Source organism: Phalaenopsis equestris, unplaced genomic scaffold (genome assembly GCF_001263595.1).
Source record: "Phalaenopsis equestris unplaced genomic scaffold, ASM126359v1 Scaffold000002, whole genome shotgun sequence".
NCBI classification, from domain to species: domain Eukaryota; kingdom Viridiplantae; phylum Streptophyta; class Magnoliopsida; order Asparagales; family Orchidaceae; genus Phalaenopsis; species Phalaenopsis equestris.
In genome coordinates, this window is record NW_018164444.1 from 12,416,127 (window position 1) to 12,437,119 (window position 20,993).

Sequence of the window (20,993 nt, forward strand, 5' to 3'; positions counted from 1 at the left end):
GGAACAAAAAACAAAAAGTTCCATTCTGTCGGCCAAAACATTTTTTATGTAACTAAAACATAAAGAAATATGATTCAAACTTCTCTTCCTAAAAATTATAGTTAACTGGAATTAATATTCACAACATTTCCAAATTTAATTATAAATTTAGTCATCAAAATAAATTTCTTTCCAAAATCTTAAATACATGAAACATGTCCATGTTAGAGGAGATAAAATGAACATCAAAATATTACATCATTGTAAAATATAGTTTCTATTTAGAAGTATATTTATGTTTGTTTGCAAATGTGTGAGGACACATAGATAAGGTCGTATGTCCATGCCTATGCTATGTTCTGGTACAAAACCAGGTGTTTCTCTGTGAAATCAAAGTAGGAATTTCATCTTAAATAAATCACTCAAAAGATAACAAGATGGGCATGTTCATGATCAACTTCACTAGTCTTCCCAATATGGTGTGCACAACAATATAAAAAAACTTTATGCAAGAGAACAATAGTTTATCTGCTATCCATTGCCCTCAAATTCATTTTAGATATATGGCAAATATCCCATATGAAAGTGTATACATTTACAAAGCACTGTACCCTTTCTAAGGACATAGAACTCATAAAATGTTGCATGCTAGAGGAAAATAGATTGCAAGAAAGACCCACTCCCCTCCCTACTAACAAGTGATAGTATCCCATTTATAATGAGGGCTATAAAATTATACTATTTCCTATTTCCTAATCCCAAGTTCTAAACAAGATTATCTAACACTTATCAAGGTTCCAAAATTGCTATCAAAACTCTCACATAACAACTCGGGGTATAGTTTTGGATAAACTAGGGTTACTCATTTGGAACAAAAAATTCGTCAGGACAACAAAAAAAAAAGTTTACTCCAGTGATTTGATATCCATGAAATTTGACTTCTGCAAGCGTACCAGATAGACTTAGGGTCCGTTTGGGGCAGTTTATAAGTGCGGATGGCATTTTCAAAAAGCCGCCGTACCGTTTGGTTCGCGTTTTTTGCCAGCTTATCCGAAACTGCGTTTGGGTTTTTACACTAAACGCAGGCCGCTGGTCCACCCCTGCGGCGTGTTTCAGGATAAACAGCTTATCCTGAAATGCACAAGCAGCCCCAAACGGACCCTTAAGATGAGATGATTGAGTGGGCTTTTAGTTGCACGTATAAAGAACAAAGAAAGTAAGCACGCGTTGTAATGCGACTGCAACCATTTGGGCTTATCAAGGGATATTCAATATATGGCAATAAATGGAGTGAAACGTTTTATTATTTATGTTGGTAAAATTCGTTTGCCTTTTTCCTTTTACTTAAAAATTAAATGCTGCAGAAAAGTGAGGTTAATATCTTGTATTTATGGCATTTGCGTGATTAGGGGTAATTTTGTCTTATGGTTTTATTTACTTGATGCCCTAATCCTCATCTATAAAAAGGGAACTAGGGCTTATGAGAGACTTATGGGTGCATGGTGAGAGGAGTTGAGTTGTAAGCCCAAACTATTTTTCTTTCTCCTCATCCGGTGCTAGTGGAATCTCCCTCTCCGTGGATGTAGACAAATTGATTTAATGGCAAGCCACGTAAACCTTGTGTTTGATTATTGTTCTGTGAATTTATGTGTTTCCGTATTGTTTTCGCATAACAATTGGTACCTAAGCTTCGGTTCATGATCGGAGAAAGATTCGGCGTCAGCAGCAGCAAATCCAGTGTATTGCCGGTGTTTTTCTCAGCAAAGTGGTCCGACATAATTTGTCGGCAGACTCAGAAGGTTTTGGTGCCAGTTTCAACAGGAGGAGTTGCGCCCAGGTCGGTAGGAGGAGGCATCGGAGAAACTGTTCGGAACCAGAAAGAGGATTAGGAAAAGATTCTTTCGTTTCTACTATAAGGAATATTCCCTTCCCTCAGTCTGTTGGAGGAATCCAAAAAAGCTTTCAGATTAACTTGTTTAAAAGGGAACAGTAATTTCGATATTTTGCTGGAGGAATTTTTTTGAGGAAAGAGATTCCAACAGTGATAAAAATATTTGACAGCACGATGTCAGTTTTTTCAACGTCCACTATAACAGTGGAAAATTTGATTCATCAGGTAGTTACGCATCCCATTAAAATCGATGTGACGAAATTTGACGGCAAATGCAACTTTGGCATGTGGCGATGTGAGGTGATGGATGCGTTGTGTTCTCTGAATCTGGAGGAATTATTAGATAACGAGGAATGTCCTAGAGATATGTCAGAGATATATTGGTTGAAGATGAACATGAGTGCTTGTGGTTTGATCCGAAAGTGTTTGACCCAGGAGATTAAATATGGGTGATGATGGAGACTTCTGCAGGAAAATTGTGGAGAAGATGTTGGAGAACCAATATCTCACAAAGAGAGTGGAGAATCGTCTCCATATGAAGCGTCGACTCTATAGATTTCAGATGGAGGGGGTTACTATTGATGAACATTTAAATGACTTCACAAAGTTGTTTGAAGATCTGTTAACTTTAGATGAGGAGGTTGGAGATGAAGATAAGGCGCTCCTTCTGTTGAATTCACTCTCGGATGAGTATAAACACTTCACTATGACACTCATTCATGAGACTGAGACCTTGAATTATGGTGAAGTGACTACGGGACTGTTGAATCACGAGTTCAGTCAAAAGAACAAGAAGCTTGCAAATATGGAATCAACTGAGGCACTTACACTCCAACTTGGCACATCTAAGAAGAAAAAGAATAAATCAAAGAAAGGTGGCAGCAGTGACACTCCTCAAAAGCAGGGCAAGTCTTGTGAGTGCAGTTTTGAGAAAAATCAATGTGTTTTCTATTCAGAGACTGACCATTGGAAGAAAGAATGTCTGAAGCTAAAAGAGAAAAGAAAGGAAGTTGCATCTGAATCGAAAGCCAATTTCATTGTGGAAAGATATGAAGAGGTGGATTCAGATGTATCGTTATATGCAATTTCTCACACTTTGTTTACAAATGATTCATGTTGAATTTTGGACACAGATGCTACCTATCACATTTATCACCATTAAGAGTGGTTTTGTACGTACAAGGAACTGGATAGCTGACAGTTAGGGCTTGTCGTGCTAATTAGTGTAGGGAGCATCTTTATCAGGATGTTGATATTGTGAGGGAGCTGACCGATGTTAAACATCTTCCAAATATTAGGAAAAATTTTCTGACAGTTAGGGCTTTAGAGTCTAAAGGCTACATGGTAGTTATTGAGGCGGGAGTTCTGAGGATGTCATTGAACAATGGTTTTAATGAAGGGAGTTCTTCGTAACAAACTTTACTATCTTCAGAGTGATACAGTGACCAGAATGGCTATTGTTGTTGATAATTCTTCTAACGCCACTAAATTGTTGCATATGCAGCTAGCTCATGTTGGAGAGGCTTCACTTCTGACTTCGGTGAAGAAATGATTGATCAAAGAAGCGAGCACCTGTAAACTAGGTGAACCTTGCGTGTTTGGCAAGAAGACGGATATTTTTTAGGACTGTCATCCACAATACAAAAGGTATTTTAGAGTATGTTCATATAGATGTTTGGGGCCCGACGAAGATAGCATCATTCAATGGGCGAAGATACTTTCTCTTTTATTGATGATTACTCTAGGTATATTTGGTGGTACAACATGAAATGTCATAGCGAAGTGCTGGAGATTTTCATAGCCTACAAGAAGTGGATTGAGACTCAAACTAGTAAAAAGATCTTGTGTATTATATCAGATAATTGGGGAGAATATACTTTGAATGTGAAAGAGTGTCAAAGAGTTGGGATAGATCATCACTTCACTATTAGAGAGACACCACAGCAGAACGAAGTGACAGAGAGAATAAATCAGATTTTGGAGGAGAAATTCAGTTTATGTTATCCATTGTTGGGTTGGATAGAATCTATTGGGTCAATGCCATAGAATATGTTTATCACTTGGTAAATTATTCGTCTTCTGCAGCTATTGGGAAGATGACCTCAAAAAAGATGTGCTCAGAACATCCTGCTTGAGATTATGAGTACATGAGAGTATTTGAGTATCTAGCCTACTGTCACGTGTAGAATGATAAATTGGAACCACGAACAAAGAAGATAATCTTCATTAGCTTCAGGCATGGAGTTAAGGGCTTCAAGTTATATGATCATCCAGAAAATAAAATTGGCATAGCAGGAATGTTACATTCGCCAAGACAAACTTGTTGAAAAATTGGGACTCAAAGCAAGTTAAGAGTTCTACTGGGACCACAGATATACAGCAGAAGATGGAGTTTAATAAACTCTATTTGTTCCATAAAGTTCGTCCACTCCAACTCAAATATCTCATTCAGTTGCAGCTCAGGAGATATATGTTGATAATGCTCAGAAGGAGGAGAAAGAAGATGTTGATGATGAAATTTCAATTCAGAAATCTATTGTTAGGAACAGGATCAGAAGCCAGAATGTCCCAAAATCATCTTGGTTGAGAGATCACATTGCATTTACACTTTCAGCATAGAGTCAGAAATTTCTTGTCACTGCAAATAAGCAGTAGAGAGCCCGGACTGTGATCTTTAGAGAGCGCAATGGATGAAGAGATGAAGTTTCTTCGGAAAAATGGTACTTGGAGGTTGGTGAAGCTTCCTCCAGGAAGAAAAGTCATTAGATACAAATGAGTGTATGCAAAGAATGAAGGATCTCATAGAGCTGATGTGTGGTACAAGTTAAAATTAGTAGCAAAAGACTTTGAGCAATGAGAAGTGATTGATTATTACGAAGTATTCTTTCCAATGGTCAAGCATCCCTCAATTCGTGTTCTTTTAGCACTTGTAGCAAAGTACGGTCTTATCTTAGAATTGCTCGATGTGAAGACTACATTTCTACACAGAGAATTGCAAGAGGAGATCTACAAGTTGCAGCCGTCTGAATATGGGGTATCAAAAAACTTGGTTTGCAAAATGTACAAGTCTCTGTATGGGTTAAAACAACCACCACAGCAGTGATATAAAAATTTTGATCAGTTCATGAGGGGACAAAAGTACACAATGAGCCAGTATGATCATTATGCATATTTTAAGAAGTTGACCAACGGTAATTTTATTTACTTACTTCTATATGTTGATGATATGTTAATTGTATTTGTCAGTCAAATTGATGTTGATATGATGAAAAATCAACAGTCCAAATATTTTGAAAAGGAGTTGGATAAAACTCGTAAAATTTTTGGCATGGAGATTCTCAGAGACAAGTCGGCTGAAAAGATTTGGTTTTCGCAAGAAGCTTAGTTATGAAGGTGCTAAATAAATTTAGGGTTGATGACTCAAACAAGACAATGAGTCTACCAATTACATCCCACTTTCAGTTGAGTTCATATTAGTGTCCTAAAGATGATCAGGGAAGGAAATATATGTGATTGATTCCTTATGCTAGTGCAATGGGCAGTATGATGTATGTCATGGTTTGTGATAGACCAAACATTGCACAAGAAGTTGATGTTGTGAGTAGGTTTATGCATGATCTAGGAATAAGTCATTTGCAGGCTGTAAAGAGTATTCTGAGATATCTGAAGAGTACAGTTGATGTTGGTTTAGTGTTTGAGAGGTAGTAATTAAGTGCAGATTTGTGTGTATGCTACACTGACTCGGACTATACATATGATATAAAAAGACAGAGATCTACAACGAGCTATTTATTCACATCAACCGGAGGTCCAATTAGTTGGAGATCATTTCTTGAATCTATTGTTATTTTCTCTGTTACAGAGGAGTACATGGCAGTCACAAAGGCGGTGAAGAAGACTATATGAATGCAGGGTCTATTGAGTGACTTGGAAGTTGATCAGGAGTCTCTGATGGTATTCTGTGACAGTCAGAGTGCGATATTATTGGTCATAAATCCAGTTCATCATGCTTGTATCAAGCACATTGATGTGAGATATCACTTTGTTCAGGACTTGACAGAAGAAGATAGATACGAAGGAAAATCCAGCGGACATGCTCACGAAGGTACTGTCAGTACAGAAGTTCACATATTGCAGGAGTTTGGTGAACATCTAAGCTCAGGACTAATTGCCCAATCTGGCATTTTGAATAACTACGAGAAGCTTGATCCCTTTGGGAGGGGGTACATAGGCAACCATCTTGATACAGTTGAATTGAAGTTTAAAGCTAAATTGGTCATCTCTCACTTATCTGGAAGTAAGAGATGAAGTAGAAATTGTTGTATTTATTATTTTTGCTTAATGAGAGGTAATTTTGTCTTTCGATTTTTTTTACTTGTATGTCATAATTCTTTTCTATAAAAGGGGACCTAGGACTTATGAGAGATTTATGGATGAGTAGCGAGAAGTGTTGAGTTATAACCCCAAGTCATTTTTATTTCTCTAGATCGGTATTAGTGAAATCTCCCTCCCCGTGGCATAGGCGGATTGATTTAATACCGAGCTACGTAAATCTTTTGTGTTTGATTGTTATTGTGTGAATTTCTACATTTCCGCTTTGTTTACGCATAACATAATAAGGTTAAGGTTGAAGAACTGACGTAAATTTTCATAACTTAATCTTAGATCAGTGGCTGTGGATTTTGAACAAAGGTATAAAAAAAATATGTAGAATAGTTCCAGAATGTAGATTTCCAAACTGACTGCAAAATCAAGCAAAAAAAGAGGATGAGAAATCAGATAGGCTCTGCATCCCTAAAAAAAATTAAGAAGTAGACTACTTCAATAAGTAATATAATGCACCATATGCTAACAATTAGTGTATCGAAGCATTCTAAATTTGTAAGGAAAAAAGAAAACATCATCTCATTTTGCACTTCCAGAATTCATTCTAATGACAACAAAATAAAAAATCTTTTACCCTCTTTCTCGAGCCTGAGACCAAAATTTATCCCCTCAGTTTCGGAGGGTAGGCCTCATGGTCAGTCGCAGCGGAGATAAAAAGGAGAAAACAGAACAAGTAGGCAAATATGAGATTACGAGGAGCGCGAGGAAGTATTACTGCGCTGCGGTGATCTGCTCGGTGCAGAAAGGGGCATGCTACCGAACCAAATCGACGTGAAGGCGAACGAATTTCTGCATTAACACAAAGAAGCTCCGTACTGTGTGCATTACTAATTAGTTTAACATTTTCCTTATTCACATAATTAAAATTGTGTGTGTGTGTGTGTGTGTGTGTGTGTGTGTGTGTGTGTGTGTGTGTGTGTGTGTGTGTGTGTGTGTGTGTGTGTGTGTGTGTGTGTGTGTGTGTGTGTGTGTGTGTGTGTGTGTGTGTGTGTGTGTGTGTGTGTGTGTGTGTGTGTGTGTGTGTGTGTGTGTGTGTGTGTGTGTGTGTGTGTGTGTGTGTGTGTGTGTGTGTGTGTGTGTGTGTGTGTGTGTGTGTGTGTGTGTGTGTGTGTGTGTGTGTGTGTGTGTGTGTGTGTGTGTGTGTGTGTGTGTGTGTGTGTGTGTGTGTGTGTGTGTGTGTGTGTGTGTGTGTGTATATCAGCAATTTAATTTAAATAAATATAACCAAAAAAATATTTTATATCAAAAGTCCACTATTTTTTATTAAATAAAGGTGGAAACCCTAGCTCAAGTTACTTGGTTATTTGATCAATTGCTCATTAATCCATATCCAACTATTGCATAGCACTTATGATTAATACGTGGCAAAGTTTTACAATGGTATTATTTTGATTCATCATTTATTTAAAGTTAACATTGTCATGTCTGACTGTTTAGATTTTAGTACATCATTTTTATTTCGAACCACAAACCCAAAGTCGTTAAATATTATAATGTTACTAACTTGGCAGAACCATTTTTTGAATGAATTTTAAACCATCTTTGAAACATATTTAAATTATCTTGAAATTAATATTGAATTATGATCAAATCAACTTCAAATCATGATTGAATCATTTTTAAATCATTTTTGAATAATATTAAAATCTTATTAAACATTCAAATAAAGTTTGAACAATGTTTGAACATGATTCACATAAGATAAGAGCATGATTTATTTTCTTAGTAATAATAAAAATAAGTTTAAGTATGACTTGATCATGATTCAAAGATGACTCAAAAGATATTAAAGGTGGTTCAACCATGGTTTGAACATAGTTTAATTAGATCATGGTTTGCTACTAATTATCTTTGCAAAGATTAACACATTCAATTGGTGTTTTTTTTTTTTTTTTTTGTGTTTACAAATATTTATTTTGATCAAATATGTATAAAAATATTAAATAGTTTGGGTCATATATGAATTTGTGAGTATGGTGAAGAAAATAGTTAGACAAATTGAAACTAAATTTCATTGACAAGGCTAATGGATCTACTTAAAAGGCTCTTTTAAGTGTCAAAAACTATAGTTCACTAAGGCTATAATTTACTAACTATTATTGCAAATGATTAATGATAACTAGAATGATTTTTACTTTATCATATTCATTGGAAGTAAGAACATATTGTCTATCATCACTGAATTTGTTATGAACACTAGATGGGATGTAGAAAATTTTACATAAAAAATTTGATAGGATGTGCAAAAATAGTAGGTTATTCGATAACTATTGTTTGTGATAAAAAATTTCAAGAATTCAGACCTAGCAAAAGCATTCTTAGAGAGCATTATTAGAAATGATTTCTAGTATTTTAGTTTATACATTTTTAAAAATGGTGTCTTCTTTATGTAGGGTAAACATTTTAATTGAGAGTCTTAAGTTGGTTGAAAATGAGAACTTTTATTGATTGCATGTGGGGGGAGTGGCCACCATGGGAGAGAACACAAAGAGTGACAGAGAGGAATATCAAGCATTATGATACCACTGTTACAAAGAAGAATGCTCTACATTTGTATACTAACTAAATATGTCATATTATTAAACTGTTAGACTCATGAAAGTCTCAAGAGCTAGAGAAAAAATGTGTTTAGTTCCTTGGAGAGACATCACAAAGAATGTTATGCTAAGCTAGCAATAATGTGCTCACAGGCAAAGATTTAGTCGCTGATGATGGATGAAGATATAAGTTTTATGCAAAATATAATTTTTTAATTATTTATTTACTATGAATTAATTCATGTGTTTTTTTTTTTTTTAATTATTCATATGACATTATTTTTCAGATGTTTGTGTATAGAGATAATAAGAAGAGCTTTTATAAGGTTCCTATACATATTCATTTTCAGCCTACCCCAATTAGAAATTTATAAAATAAAGTGATCATCACACTTGATAAGTAAAACTATAAGAGAAAGTTAAAGCACACTCAGTTGTAAGTCAATCAATTCCCTCTTCTAAAGGGTTGAAAAATTTTATTATTATTATGTAGGAGCTAAGAAACAAGAAGTTTAGGCTTAAGGATAGTCAAATAATGTTGGAACAAAAGTTAGATGCTTTGAAAAGGCTTGTTTAAAATTTTTATACATAGACATAAGAAGGAGATGAAGGAAAATACAAATGAGGAACTTGCTAATAACTCATTCATTCATTCGATTAAGATAAAGGATGGGGTGGAGGAGAAACTAGCAGCTATTGGGATGTTAACTAATCATATATTATGGTATGTATAGGTAAGGACGTAAAGAAGGCAAGAAATGCCAACAAATTTCTCCTTATTGTAAATAAAAGTAATTTTATGTTAATATATTATAGAAGAAGAAAGTAAATGAATAAGAAGTATTTGACAAAAAAAAATATAGATTCATTGGGAAATAAAGAATCCTATAAATTAATGTCATCAATCTCTTCTACCCAATTGACGAGGAGCAATTATCTTTTTTTAAAGTTTTTTATGATCATTAATAGTAGGCAATGAAAATGCATTATGATTCAATTATTGAACACACCTACTAAATTGCTATATAGCAATGTGAAAAGCCTATTACTTAACTAAATGTATGATTTTTTGAATAGTTGAATACAATACTTTGATTTTAATGTTTTAATAACAATGAGATTATTTTATTTAACAAGGAAGTAAATTTGGAACGATAAAAAAATATATAGACTAACTAATAATATATCGAAATAATTATTTGATCAATATTACATAGCAAAAATCTTAATATACAACTAACTTAAGAAAAATGAGTTATTTATGTGGTCTGAACAAAGTGTTCAAAGGATGTCATTGAAGATGAAAAAAAAGGCTTCTTAAGTTCTAAGTTGATGCAAAACTCATTTACTATACCCTAAACTAGAATAAAGTACATTTAATGATATATAATTAACTTTATTTGATAACCATGGCATTGCATAACGCTTCACACTTTTGTGGTTTAATGCACATCATAAACAATTATGTGTTTCATATATATAAGTACTTTTTTAGGTTGCTTAAGATATCAAGGTTATGCTATAAAATGAAGAAACTTTTCTCTTTGAAAGCTTTGAATATGGAAGAGGGCCAAAATTGATGAGATTCTCAACTATATTATAAAGTAATTCACTTTAAATTTTAGCAAAAAACAACATAAAGTCTTATAACATATAATATGTTGAGTATACTATGTTGCATTTTAAACAAAAATTCTGGAGAATATGTGACACAATACATAATATAACTGATTACAAAAGTTTTTTTTAATGTAGATAAACAACTATCTTCTTTAATTATAATGATTTATCCTCTATTTATATAAAAATATAAACTATCATATTTAGATGATATTCATTAAATTATAATCTACAATGATGTTAACCTAAATGGTAATGGTATGGGTAGGAAATCCAAGACAAATTGAAAATAATATAGTCAAAATTTTGTGAATCTGTCACCAAAGATTATTAAACTCAAAACCACTTAAACATGAAAATAATTAAGGCAACATGACTATGAGTATTATGTTAGAAATTTTGAATTGTGTCTTTTTAGATTAGTAACATGATATAAAATTAGCAAAATTAAGTTAAAAATTTTAAGTCATCTGAATTCTAAAGATAAATTTGAATGATGTATGACTTACAATCCATGTTAGTATATTAGTTGGTTACTAAAAGAGTGAAATGAGATAACTTATCTATACAAACTTAGAACTACTTAGATTTACAATCACGTATGGGTTAAGAAGTGTATGAAGACCCCTATGCACATTAATTAAATTCATGCCTATAATAGCAAATATACCTTAACAAATAAGATATGCAATGCAAGTTACTGATATTTAAGTGATAAAGTTGTCTATATACATATATATTTGATAATACTATGAATGTAAAATAACACTTATATGTTTAAATTGGTTGCAAGCTTTATTATGTATCTTATATAAGAGATACAAAGAGAATCATTTTATAAGCAAAAAGTGGCTTGAGAGAGAGCTTTAATTTTAAGAAAAATTCATTTCTAAATTATTTTTAAGTTGAATATTAATTTAATAAAGTTTGTATAAAAATATTGTGCTGACACTACATTAAATTGTTTTATTTTTAAGCAAAGCACACAACAAAAAGTAAAGGAAAAGTATCACATGAATATTAGAAATAAATAATTAAAGTAAGAAAAAAATAGCATGATGTGATCATGATTAAAAAAAATAAAATATATGATGATGCAGTTTGGCCTGCTAAATACTCTATAGAAAATTTAAAACAACTAAGCAATGTATATACATGCTAGTCCTAAATTTATATAAAAATAGATTGTTAAAATTCTCTTTATTTTTTATTTTTTTTTCACCGAGTTCATCCTAAGTATTTTTGGACCATCATAGCTTTGGGCTACTTCTATATGTGTCTAAGAATATACTCTTTTCACTGTATCTTATTATGCATATAAGATTTTCTTAGACTAAACTAAGTAGTAATATAACAATCTCCTAATTGGGGTATTAAAATAACATATTAACTATAATGAAAAAGATAAAGAGATCCTTGTAAAACCCAAAAATATTATTTTTAATGAATAATGATTTTATTTAAATATAAGGAGATTATTGTTGATGAGACTATTATTTTTTTATGAAAGTGACTTGAAGATGCTTAATACTAATTATCACTGTAAATATTTAGCTTTATATGATAAAATTGTCGTGACATTAAAAAAGTTTTTTGCCAATTTTAAATTGAAGGGCTCTTTTTATAATATATTATTGATAAATTTTTGTTTTATTATTATAACTTTCTTATTTTTATAATGCACCTTCTGGTAGTTGAGCTTTAAGGTGCTCTCTTTATTCTAAATAAACTTAGAAGAACTCAATTTGTTATCAAGTATGAGAAATGATGGAAGTTACAATCACTGTTGACTTCACCGCCCTATAAACACTTATGACGAAGTATTGAAAAAAAAAGGTGGTAGGGCTTCTCTTTAGATTCAAAATGAGCACAAACGGAACTACTAAGTTGCTAGAGAGATGGCATATGGTCCATCTCAAATAATGCTTAAAACTAGCTCCCCTTAATTATATTCAACCCCTAGAAAATGAAATTCTTTTATATGCTTAGATTAAACAACCATTTGTTCTCAATTAGAGCTATCATATCATCTTTACTGGACTACCTTCAATGATTAAATAGATAATAATCCATACTCATCCAGGGTGAATAAATTAGGCTTGTTATCATTCCCAAAGCAAAACACTTATAAGCACAAGAGCAAAACATATTTTTCTTGTATTAGAAAATCCAACACAAAATTAAGATATTAAATATCCAACAATACTAGCCTTAATATAAAGTTTACACTCTCATAGAAGCTATACTTAACCATTAAGAATCATAACCTCATAAAATTTTTGAATCTAGAAAATGAAGTTATAGCAATACGACAAAATATTATAAATAATGTTTCACTATCTTTTAATTCACCTCTTAAAAATAATTTGCTACTCGTTACCAACATACTTCCTAAATAAGCATTACATAAACTTAATAAGCTTTATATCTTATAATGTATATATTCTTGGCAAATTCACCATATAAGGTTATTTCGGCATATTTAGTTGATTTTTAAGTTCTTTGCATATTAAATTATTTATTCTCCATCACCTTAAAAGCTTAGCACTATTGTCTCACGTTAGTTATCTAATATTCAACTCTATTTATTATTTTAATGATTCTATCATGTTCACTTTTCACTATTGTCTCATGTTAGTTATCTAATATTGGTGTCATCAACATTGGCTCCTGTGGAGCAATGATTCAATTTAGCTTCATCAATTAGCCTATATTAAAAGTGTCTATTATACTAAGGACATTTGTAACATATAGCCTACACAAGCTTGAAAGATGCTCACTCCATTTGGGAGATTATTCAACACCAAATATGCAACCATTTAAAAAAAGATTGAATATTTAATCATTTCAGTTATTGGCATATGTGTTTATCTCTCAATTATGGGAAGGAGTTCAAATGCGGCCAACATCAATGATTCAACGAATCAATCGGTCGAAGCTCTTATTCTCTCCATCGAAGTGAGTCACTTTCAACAACAAGGATGGTCCCAAAGCAGCCAACCTCTTCGCCACTGCATTAAAAAAAAAAAACTACGCATTTCATGCTAGGAAAAGATAATGTTAAGGCCATCAATTCTTCGCCACTGCGACGAATAAAAGAATGGGCAACTCTTATTTCTATAGCTGTCTCAACTCAGGCCTATGCACCTTTAACTATAAAGTTAATTATTAAAACTCTTACCAAAAAATATAATGTCAACAATCAACATGGGTGTGTGTTGCTTTAACCCTAAAATAGAAAGTTAACACACCTATCAAAAAAAAAAATTTTTTTTTAAAAGCATTGTAATGGATTATGCATCCAATGACATATAATGTATGAATCTGAACATATTAGGTGGTCAAATTACTTTAATCAATTTTAGGTGTTTTGGCAACCAAAGCTCCTCAAAAGAGTACTATTCGTAATGCTAATTAAAACATGAGCGATGCTCAAAAAAAAATTTCAATTTAAAAATATTGCTAGTATTCTACTGCCTGCCGAAAGCTTCATCTCCTTCCACTAATTAAGAATGGCGAAAGCTTTATAGAGCATCTGTAGATCAGAAATGTAGGGATGTAAAAGACACCGCGCGGGAAACATGATTCGATTTTATAAGCTTAAAAATGACCAAAAAGCACACTTCATTCTATGAGAGCTGTAAAGTTGTCATTCAGCTACATAATCAACTTTTAAGCCCTTTTAAGCCCACCACTGTCAAGCAACGAGTAGAGATCCAAAAGAATCAGAAAAGCAGTTGTTTGATGTTTCAGAGGGAATAAAAGGGAGGAAAACAGGAAAAAAATGTTATAAAGCATCAAGATCACATAATTACGTGTTGTTCTGTAATCAAACTGAGAAAAAAGCTACATGAAAAAATTACTAATCTTTCTTGCTCAAATATAATACCCGTTGTGATGTTCAACATTTACATTTTATAACCTTTGATTCACGAATATCTGATGTGACCACCAATATTGAATCCATCTACAATCAACAGAAAGCTTTTTAGGTAATCCGTCAAACTCTCACTAAGAGTACCACAAATGATAACAATAAATCTCAGAACTAAAATAAAATAAATAAAAAAGACAACAAAACAAAAATACATCTTTTCTCTCTGATCTCAGTCGCTTGAAGATTAAAGGATGACGCTTGCCCGAGATATTGTATGAGCCTCTTCAAGATCTTTAAGAAACCTGCACATTTGAATACTGAAATTGAAAGCTTTCCTCTAATCAACAGCTTTCCCCATAAAAATTTGCAGTCATGCAAAATTAAAATCAAGATCATTTCCGTTCTCATTTTATTGGTGCAACTTCAATAAGACATGATCGAGTTGATAAGCAAACTAACCCTATAAGTATGCAATAGAGAACAAAATTTATGAAGCGCTAGCAAACTTGAGAGAGCGATCATTTAACAAAGAAGGCTTCCGTAAACTTTTACCTCTGAGAGTTGAGAACAACAGTACCGCCAAGTATAAAACGGGTTCCTGAATTGGCAGCGTTATGTAGAGCCACAGTGCGTGCTTCCTCATAGGTTGTTCCACCAACAATGAAGACAACAACTTCCTGCGGTCTGGACACACATAATATCAACGTCAATTAAGAAGTTGAGCATGCTCACAACACTATATTACATTATTACCATAACAAAAGAATGTTAAGACAAATCATAACACCCACCAATCAATACATCATCATCCTCCTTAAAATTCAACTAACTCGCACAACCCAGGAAGATGCTATTCATCCCATAATTAATTAAGAAGGTGTTTTCTCTATGAAATAATACATCAAGATGATATCAAAGTGGGGTTACTAATCCCAACCGTCTCTAAGTACCTAGGTTTGAGTACTCTTTCTCTCAACCACCCCATCCCACCCCTTTCCATGCCCAAAACCAGCACTGCATGCACAGTGTTGACCTTGATCTCCTCTCATCACACCGATCGTGCTCATGTCCTGCTTTCCATTGCACATACCAACAACTGATTCTTCATCCACCTTCGCTTGTATCAAAAACAAACATTCATCCTTTACCCACAAATGTGGTCACACATTTCTGAAACTCACATAGTACACAATACGTTGATCCTGATGTCCTCCCACCCCACTGATCATGCACACCTCCCACCTGCTACAACAAGCACAAGAGAACTACTCTTTAATCGACTTCGCTTGAACCAACATCCTACAATCGAACTCCACTCACACATACTTCCTCTGCCAGCATTTACAATACCTGAGTCATTTCCACAATCGCTTGTTTGCATCTCGTGACACTCATTTATCGTTGTTGAAATGCTGATGCCCTTGCCATCTCGCAACTTCAAACAAGCTTCAAGTAAACCCTACCTTCTTTGGCTCTCTTCTCTATAATAACATAGCTCCTGACCCAAAAGCATCTTCCAACATTGGTGTAATTGGCAAGTTTAATTGTATCAACTACCTTCTTTGGTGGAGAGCATTTCAAATTCTTGTTGATTCTCATGACAAACTCATGCATCAGAACGCATCTCCAAATCGTCATGACACCATCAACTTCTTTAAATGGCAGGCTTATGATAATGCTGTTCTCACAAGCATGTTTAACAATCTCAAAATTACCATTGCCTCTTCAGTTATGTTACAAAAAAATGGCCGTTCAACCTAATTTCAAGGAAAGCATCATATCCAAGGCAATACACTCTATTCTAACTTATTTTCTCTATAATAAACTATCTTCTAATCTAGGAATGCTACACTACCCTATATCATAAGTGAGAAAAGCTTCATAAATATCAACCCTCCATAATTGATTTTATAGTTTGATATTGATGGTCAACATCCCCAACATTGCAACTGCTCTCTTCCATAATCTAATGTTTGGTGAGCTTTTAACTCCCTTACCACTAAAATATGATTAATATGCTCGAGACAAAGAACATTGTGGTAGCCATTAGAAGTGTAATTGAGTAAGCTGACTCAAGCTTCACTCAATAAATGACTTCTGAACTGAGCTTGATGAGCTAATGATTCAAGCTTGATCCAACCCTGACTCAAGTCAATAGCTCATGAGTTAGCTACTTCAAAAACTTTTACCATAAACACTTCGAATATGCTTAAAGTTCAAAAGTTTTAAGTATAATATTATTTAAATTACTTCAAATATTTATCACTTATTTATATCAAGTGATTTTTTCATTATTCCTCGTTTAATTTTTTATTCTTTTTACCATTTCATTACAACAACTACATAAATCAAAATCATTTTCTCAATTTCATAATAAATGAACCGACATAAAAGTGATCTCAAACTCGATTAGTTAACCTAGCTTAAGCTATAAATTGCTCAAGATCAGCACGATTCATTTCCTAGCAGCCATGATAATTGTGAAGGAAAATCTTTCCCTTTGTATTCTCACTGTGGAAGGACTAGTCAGTCTATAAAATGTTATTGGGCTAAATACAAATGCTATTACATAGCTCAGCGCGCCTTAAAATCTTTCGTTATTGCTCTCTCATGGTCGCACTACCTCATATGACTTTACTCTTTCCAATGTGAATATGATTTATCTTATTTAGCACTCTCAGGAACTCATGCTTGCTTCCCAAGACATTCCTTCCTATCCATATTGATGTGGTTTAATTTAATATTGCCATAATATATTCTAATGCGTCCTCTTATGTGGTGGTAATTTCCACTTGCTTTCTTCCTTCGATTCACGGATCCCACTTTAATGCACTCGGAAAAGGTTCGGCATCTCTATCTTAAGCCTTTTCTCTTTCAATATGTTTACTTTAATTGTTTAACCAAAATCATCAGTCTTCTATTACCCCAAAATTAACTTTTTATCATACTCTATATTTTTTAAGATCTTAGTACGGGTTAAATGATTAGTAGTTTTAAAGCTAATGGAGTTTATTGCATGTTAGTCGGGGATCCTTTGTTACCTCGCTCACTTTGTATCAATGGCAGTCATGTGGGTCATTCACCACTATATTGAGTTTGATAGTTGACCTCTCTCTTATCCTTAATTGAATGCAATGTTTGTGTGATTGGTAAACATGATCAAGTGAAATTTCCATCTTTAAAGTTAACCACTAATTTTAATTCATTTGAATTGGTTCACTGTGATATATAAGTTACGAGTCATATCTTAAGGTATCTTGGGTATTTTGTCACGTTTATTGATGAGATTCTCATATAAAATGGGTCTAGTAATTCAATATAGATTAAATATATTGTCGGTAATGAAAATTTTCTATTAAAAAATAAATGTTTATTTTTGCCTTAATTTAAACTATTCTAGATGATAATACATTGTAATTCATGCAGTTTTATTATTTTATCTTAATATCGGCATTCTTCATCAAATATCATGTCCTTATACATCTCAACAAAATGTTTTTGAACAAAAGCATTGCCATTTGTTTGTTGTACTTGGACTTTAATAATACATATAAATATTCCTCGCTAGGATGATATAGTCCAAATTGTTTGCTACCTTTGAAATTGTGTCCCACCTACTATTTTAGGTGAAGTTTTTTCCTTTTCAATTATGTATCTGAGACAACAGGTTCCCGTTTTCAGGTGGACCTAGTCTGTCATTCTTTTTGCCAACGAGATAAACTCTCTTAGATCTATTCAGTTTCTTAGGGTGTTCTCATTCTCAAAAGGGCTGTGGATGCTTCAGCACTACCTCCAGTCACCTCTACATTCCATTACGTAGTCTATATTTTCTTTCATCATGTTATTCATATAGGATTTAGAAGATCTTTATGGTGAAGGCAGTAATTTGATTAGTAACCCCGTAGAGTGGCAATATAAGAGTTATGTGAGCAAGTGAAAAGGAGGTATTAGCATTTTAGTTCGAATTAGAGTTAAATCTTCTTGGCTTTGAAAGATGAGTTTTCCGCATTGAAAAGGGTGATGAACACAAAATCAAAGGTTTGAATGCTAGGGAACTAATGGAAGTGCTTTTATTGGTTTTATATCAATGGTAAGTGAGTTAAGAATTTTTCACACTTGTTGCTCACAGTAGAAAATTGTCTCGCTTTATTGGGATTTTAACTTGGATATCTTGAGGTGAATAAAGAGCTAAGGCCTTAGATAGTTGAATAGGTTATAAGGAAATCTAAAGAAGAGGTTTAAAAGTGTAGAGGAGTTTGGAATGAAGGGAAACAAGGGTTTAGGAAAGTCATGCCAAAGTTTGTGGCACGATAGGTTGTATTGGGGATAAGAGAAAGATATGGAAAAATATCGAAGCCCTAGGGGACCAAACATCACCAAAGAATAGAGATGCCACAAAGCATTTTCATACAATATTTCCATAGGCAAAAGATAATATTATCCAATGGTGAAGAGTACGAAGCATGGATTATGAGGACCTTTCAAACCTATGGCCACTCAACTACTGGCCAAAGAGTTTGATTCACCATGAATCCACGTTAAAGTATAATTACGTTCCAGGAATATAGAAGATGCAGTTACCGATACCTGCCCTGTTGAAAGTGATTTCCAATGAAGGGATAGTCAATATCTTTAAGGCGTCCCTTTGTAATGTTTTCTATAGATTGAAATAAAAGAGGCTGATGTTGAGTGTACACATTCTCAACTCCCTGTGAGAGACAAAAAAACATAATGAAAATTTAGTATGCATCACAAAAAGAGTAGGGATCATAACAAACCTTGAGTCCCCGAGCCATATTACGGGCAATGTTTAGTAGATCACGATTTCCATACAAGTCACCTGTTCTCTTATCAACTCCTGCTTGCTTGAGGAGGAACTGTACAAGCTGTAGAATCATGTATATCAACTTATCAACTTGTTAACCAACATACATACACAGAAAGTACAAAGAAAAGTTACAATCCAACAGAAGGTAAAAAGTCCTGGAACATGCTTTACAAGACCAAGTCAGCACTAAGTTACGAAAACATATCACATTCGAAGGATGTAAAAAACAATGATGATAACATGATTGTAAGACGAAAAAGGCAGCTTGAACTTGGAAAAAAAACGTCATATAAAAAGGCAAAAATCATTAGAAATAGCCTAAATTTTGGTGCATTATTTCCTCGATTCTTTTTTGCAGAGATTAACTTCTGCTGCAGAATGAAATCCTGAGATGCAAAGTTACGTAAATTAGGCAAGCAAGTACTCAGAAGAGCTAGAAAAAATATTCTAAAAAGGGAAAATCCTCTTTCAAAAGTACATAGATTATGACAATGACTTGAAGTGCAAAAGGGGACGGTAGACGATTAAGAACCGATTTTAAAAAATGTGATTTGAAATTTCAACTACATAGAAAGAACTTTTGTTGCACTTAGAAGTAAGAAAAAAGAGAAAACCTCAGGGAAAAAAAAAACAGTTAGTCTAGTTATATTACACCAGACTTATATTTGGCGGATCGAGAAGCTAGTTTGTTGAATAACTGCATTAGCTGGACTGGGCTCTCCTTCTCATAGCGCAGAGCATATAACATTACTAACCGTAAACAGTCAATATCAGAAACGCTTTCACTGTTCAGAAGCTTGTTTACACCCTGAAAAATGGTTAAGAGAATTAGTTTCTGAAGTTACACCTGGGCAAAATAGTTGATAATGACTGTTTAAACAAACACATTCCATTTTAAATCTGCTCGACAAAGTCTATTATCACCACATGCTGAGTGGTTGCAATGATTTGGAAGTGACATGCAGCGCAAGTTAGGGTTATTGTTGTCATTTGCACTAACTTATACTCGTTACGGCAAAACTGACATGATAGACATTAAAAATATTGAATAATATCAGAATTTAAAACAGATATTTAAATAGGAAAAATAAATATTAACATTATTTCCACGTCTCAAAAAATCTGTCAAGTCCATGGTGAAAAAAAATAATTGCATAAAAAAGGAGCTTCAGCCAATAAATAACAAATAGAAAGAATCAGAGAAACCAACAGAAAGAAAAACTGGATCAATAAAAAATCCAAAGTGATCAAATAAAATCCGAAAGGAAAAAAGCTGTCTTCGTCTGACGTTCCAGAAGAACTGCAGGACAAATTTGATGACATTCATGCTAAACCTAAGGACCTAACTGTACTTCAACATCTTAGGACAATGAATTAAATCGGCAAGTTCACTTTTTCCATCGATGACCATAAACTTCAAAATATTAGCCAAGTAAAACTCCACCTAAATTTGATTAATCCAATCAAACCATTGTGCTAAAATGCATAGTCAAAAAAGTATTCCTACAAACCAGGTAGCTGTGGACTCCAAAAATTCATGCCCAACAGCCTTGAGTTGTTTTGTGGTTCTCGCTAAAATTTTTAAACAGCAGGTTAGATTATAAATAGGAAATCACTAAGGGGTTCCACCCTCATTTTGCAAAAATTTTAAGATCTGTATCTAAGTTCGTCATAAGCACAAGCCCTTATGGTTGATTGGCCCTCTCGATGAAGATAAAACTTTTGTTTCAAACCAATCAATAGAGCTAAGTGTTTCGTATATGATAGTTGCAATTTTGATTTTAGATTAAAAAACTTTAAAGCATTTAGCATAGAGAAGATAGTGGGGAGAATGATGATGAACCCGATCAAGATCCCATAATTGCGTCGTGCATC

At 33.5% G+C, this 20,993-nt stretch overlaps 2 protein-coding genes across 4 annotated transcripts in view; both read right to left on the bottom strand.

Moving 5' to 3' along the window:
- Nucleotides 1-7,098, bottom strand: part of LOC110017816 (alkylated DNA repair protein alkB homolog 8) — a 32,697-nt gene extending 25,599 nt beyond the window's left edge. For all 3 annotated transcript variants that reach the window (XR_002293290.1, XM_020714930.1, XM_020714929.1), the window contains exon 1: nt 6,831-7,098. The gene's annotated coding sequence lies outside the window, so the exon portion shown is untranslated. The remainder of the gene's footprint in view (nt 1-6,830) is intronic.
- A 7,162-nt stretch (nt 7,099-14,260) lies between these two features.
- The window catches only part of LOC110024070 (vacuolar protein sorting-associated protein 45 homolog), a 25,362-nt gene continuing 18,629 nt past the window's right edge, over nt 14,261-20,993 (bottom strand). Inside the window, exons 10-15 of the mRNA XM_020723812.1 lie at nt 19,771-19,926; nt 19,069-19,176; nt 18,878-18,999; nt 14,843-14,974; nt 14,503-14,592; nt 14,261-14,380 (exon numbers count right to left, since the gene is read on the bottom strand). Coding sequence (XP_020579471.1) covers nt 14,535-14,592; nt 14,843-14,974; nt 18,878-18,999; nt 19,069-19,176; nt 19,771-19,926 — 576 coding nt within the window. The 3' untranslated portion in view covers nt 14,261-14,380; nt 14,503-14,534. The remainder of the gene's footprint in view (nt 14,381-14,502; nt 14,593-14,842; nt 14,975-18,877; nt 19,000-19,068; nt 19,177-19,770; nt 19,927-20,993) is intronic.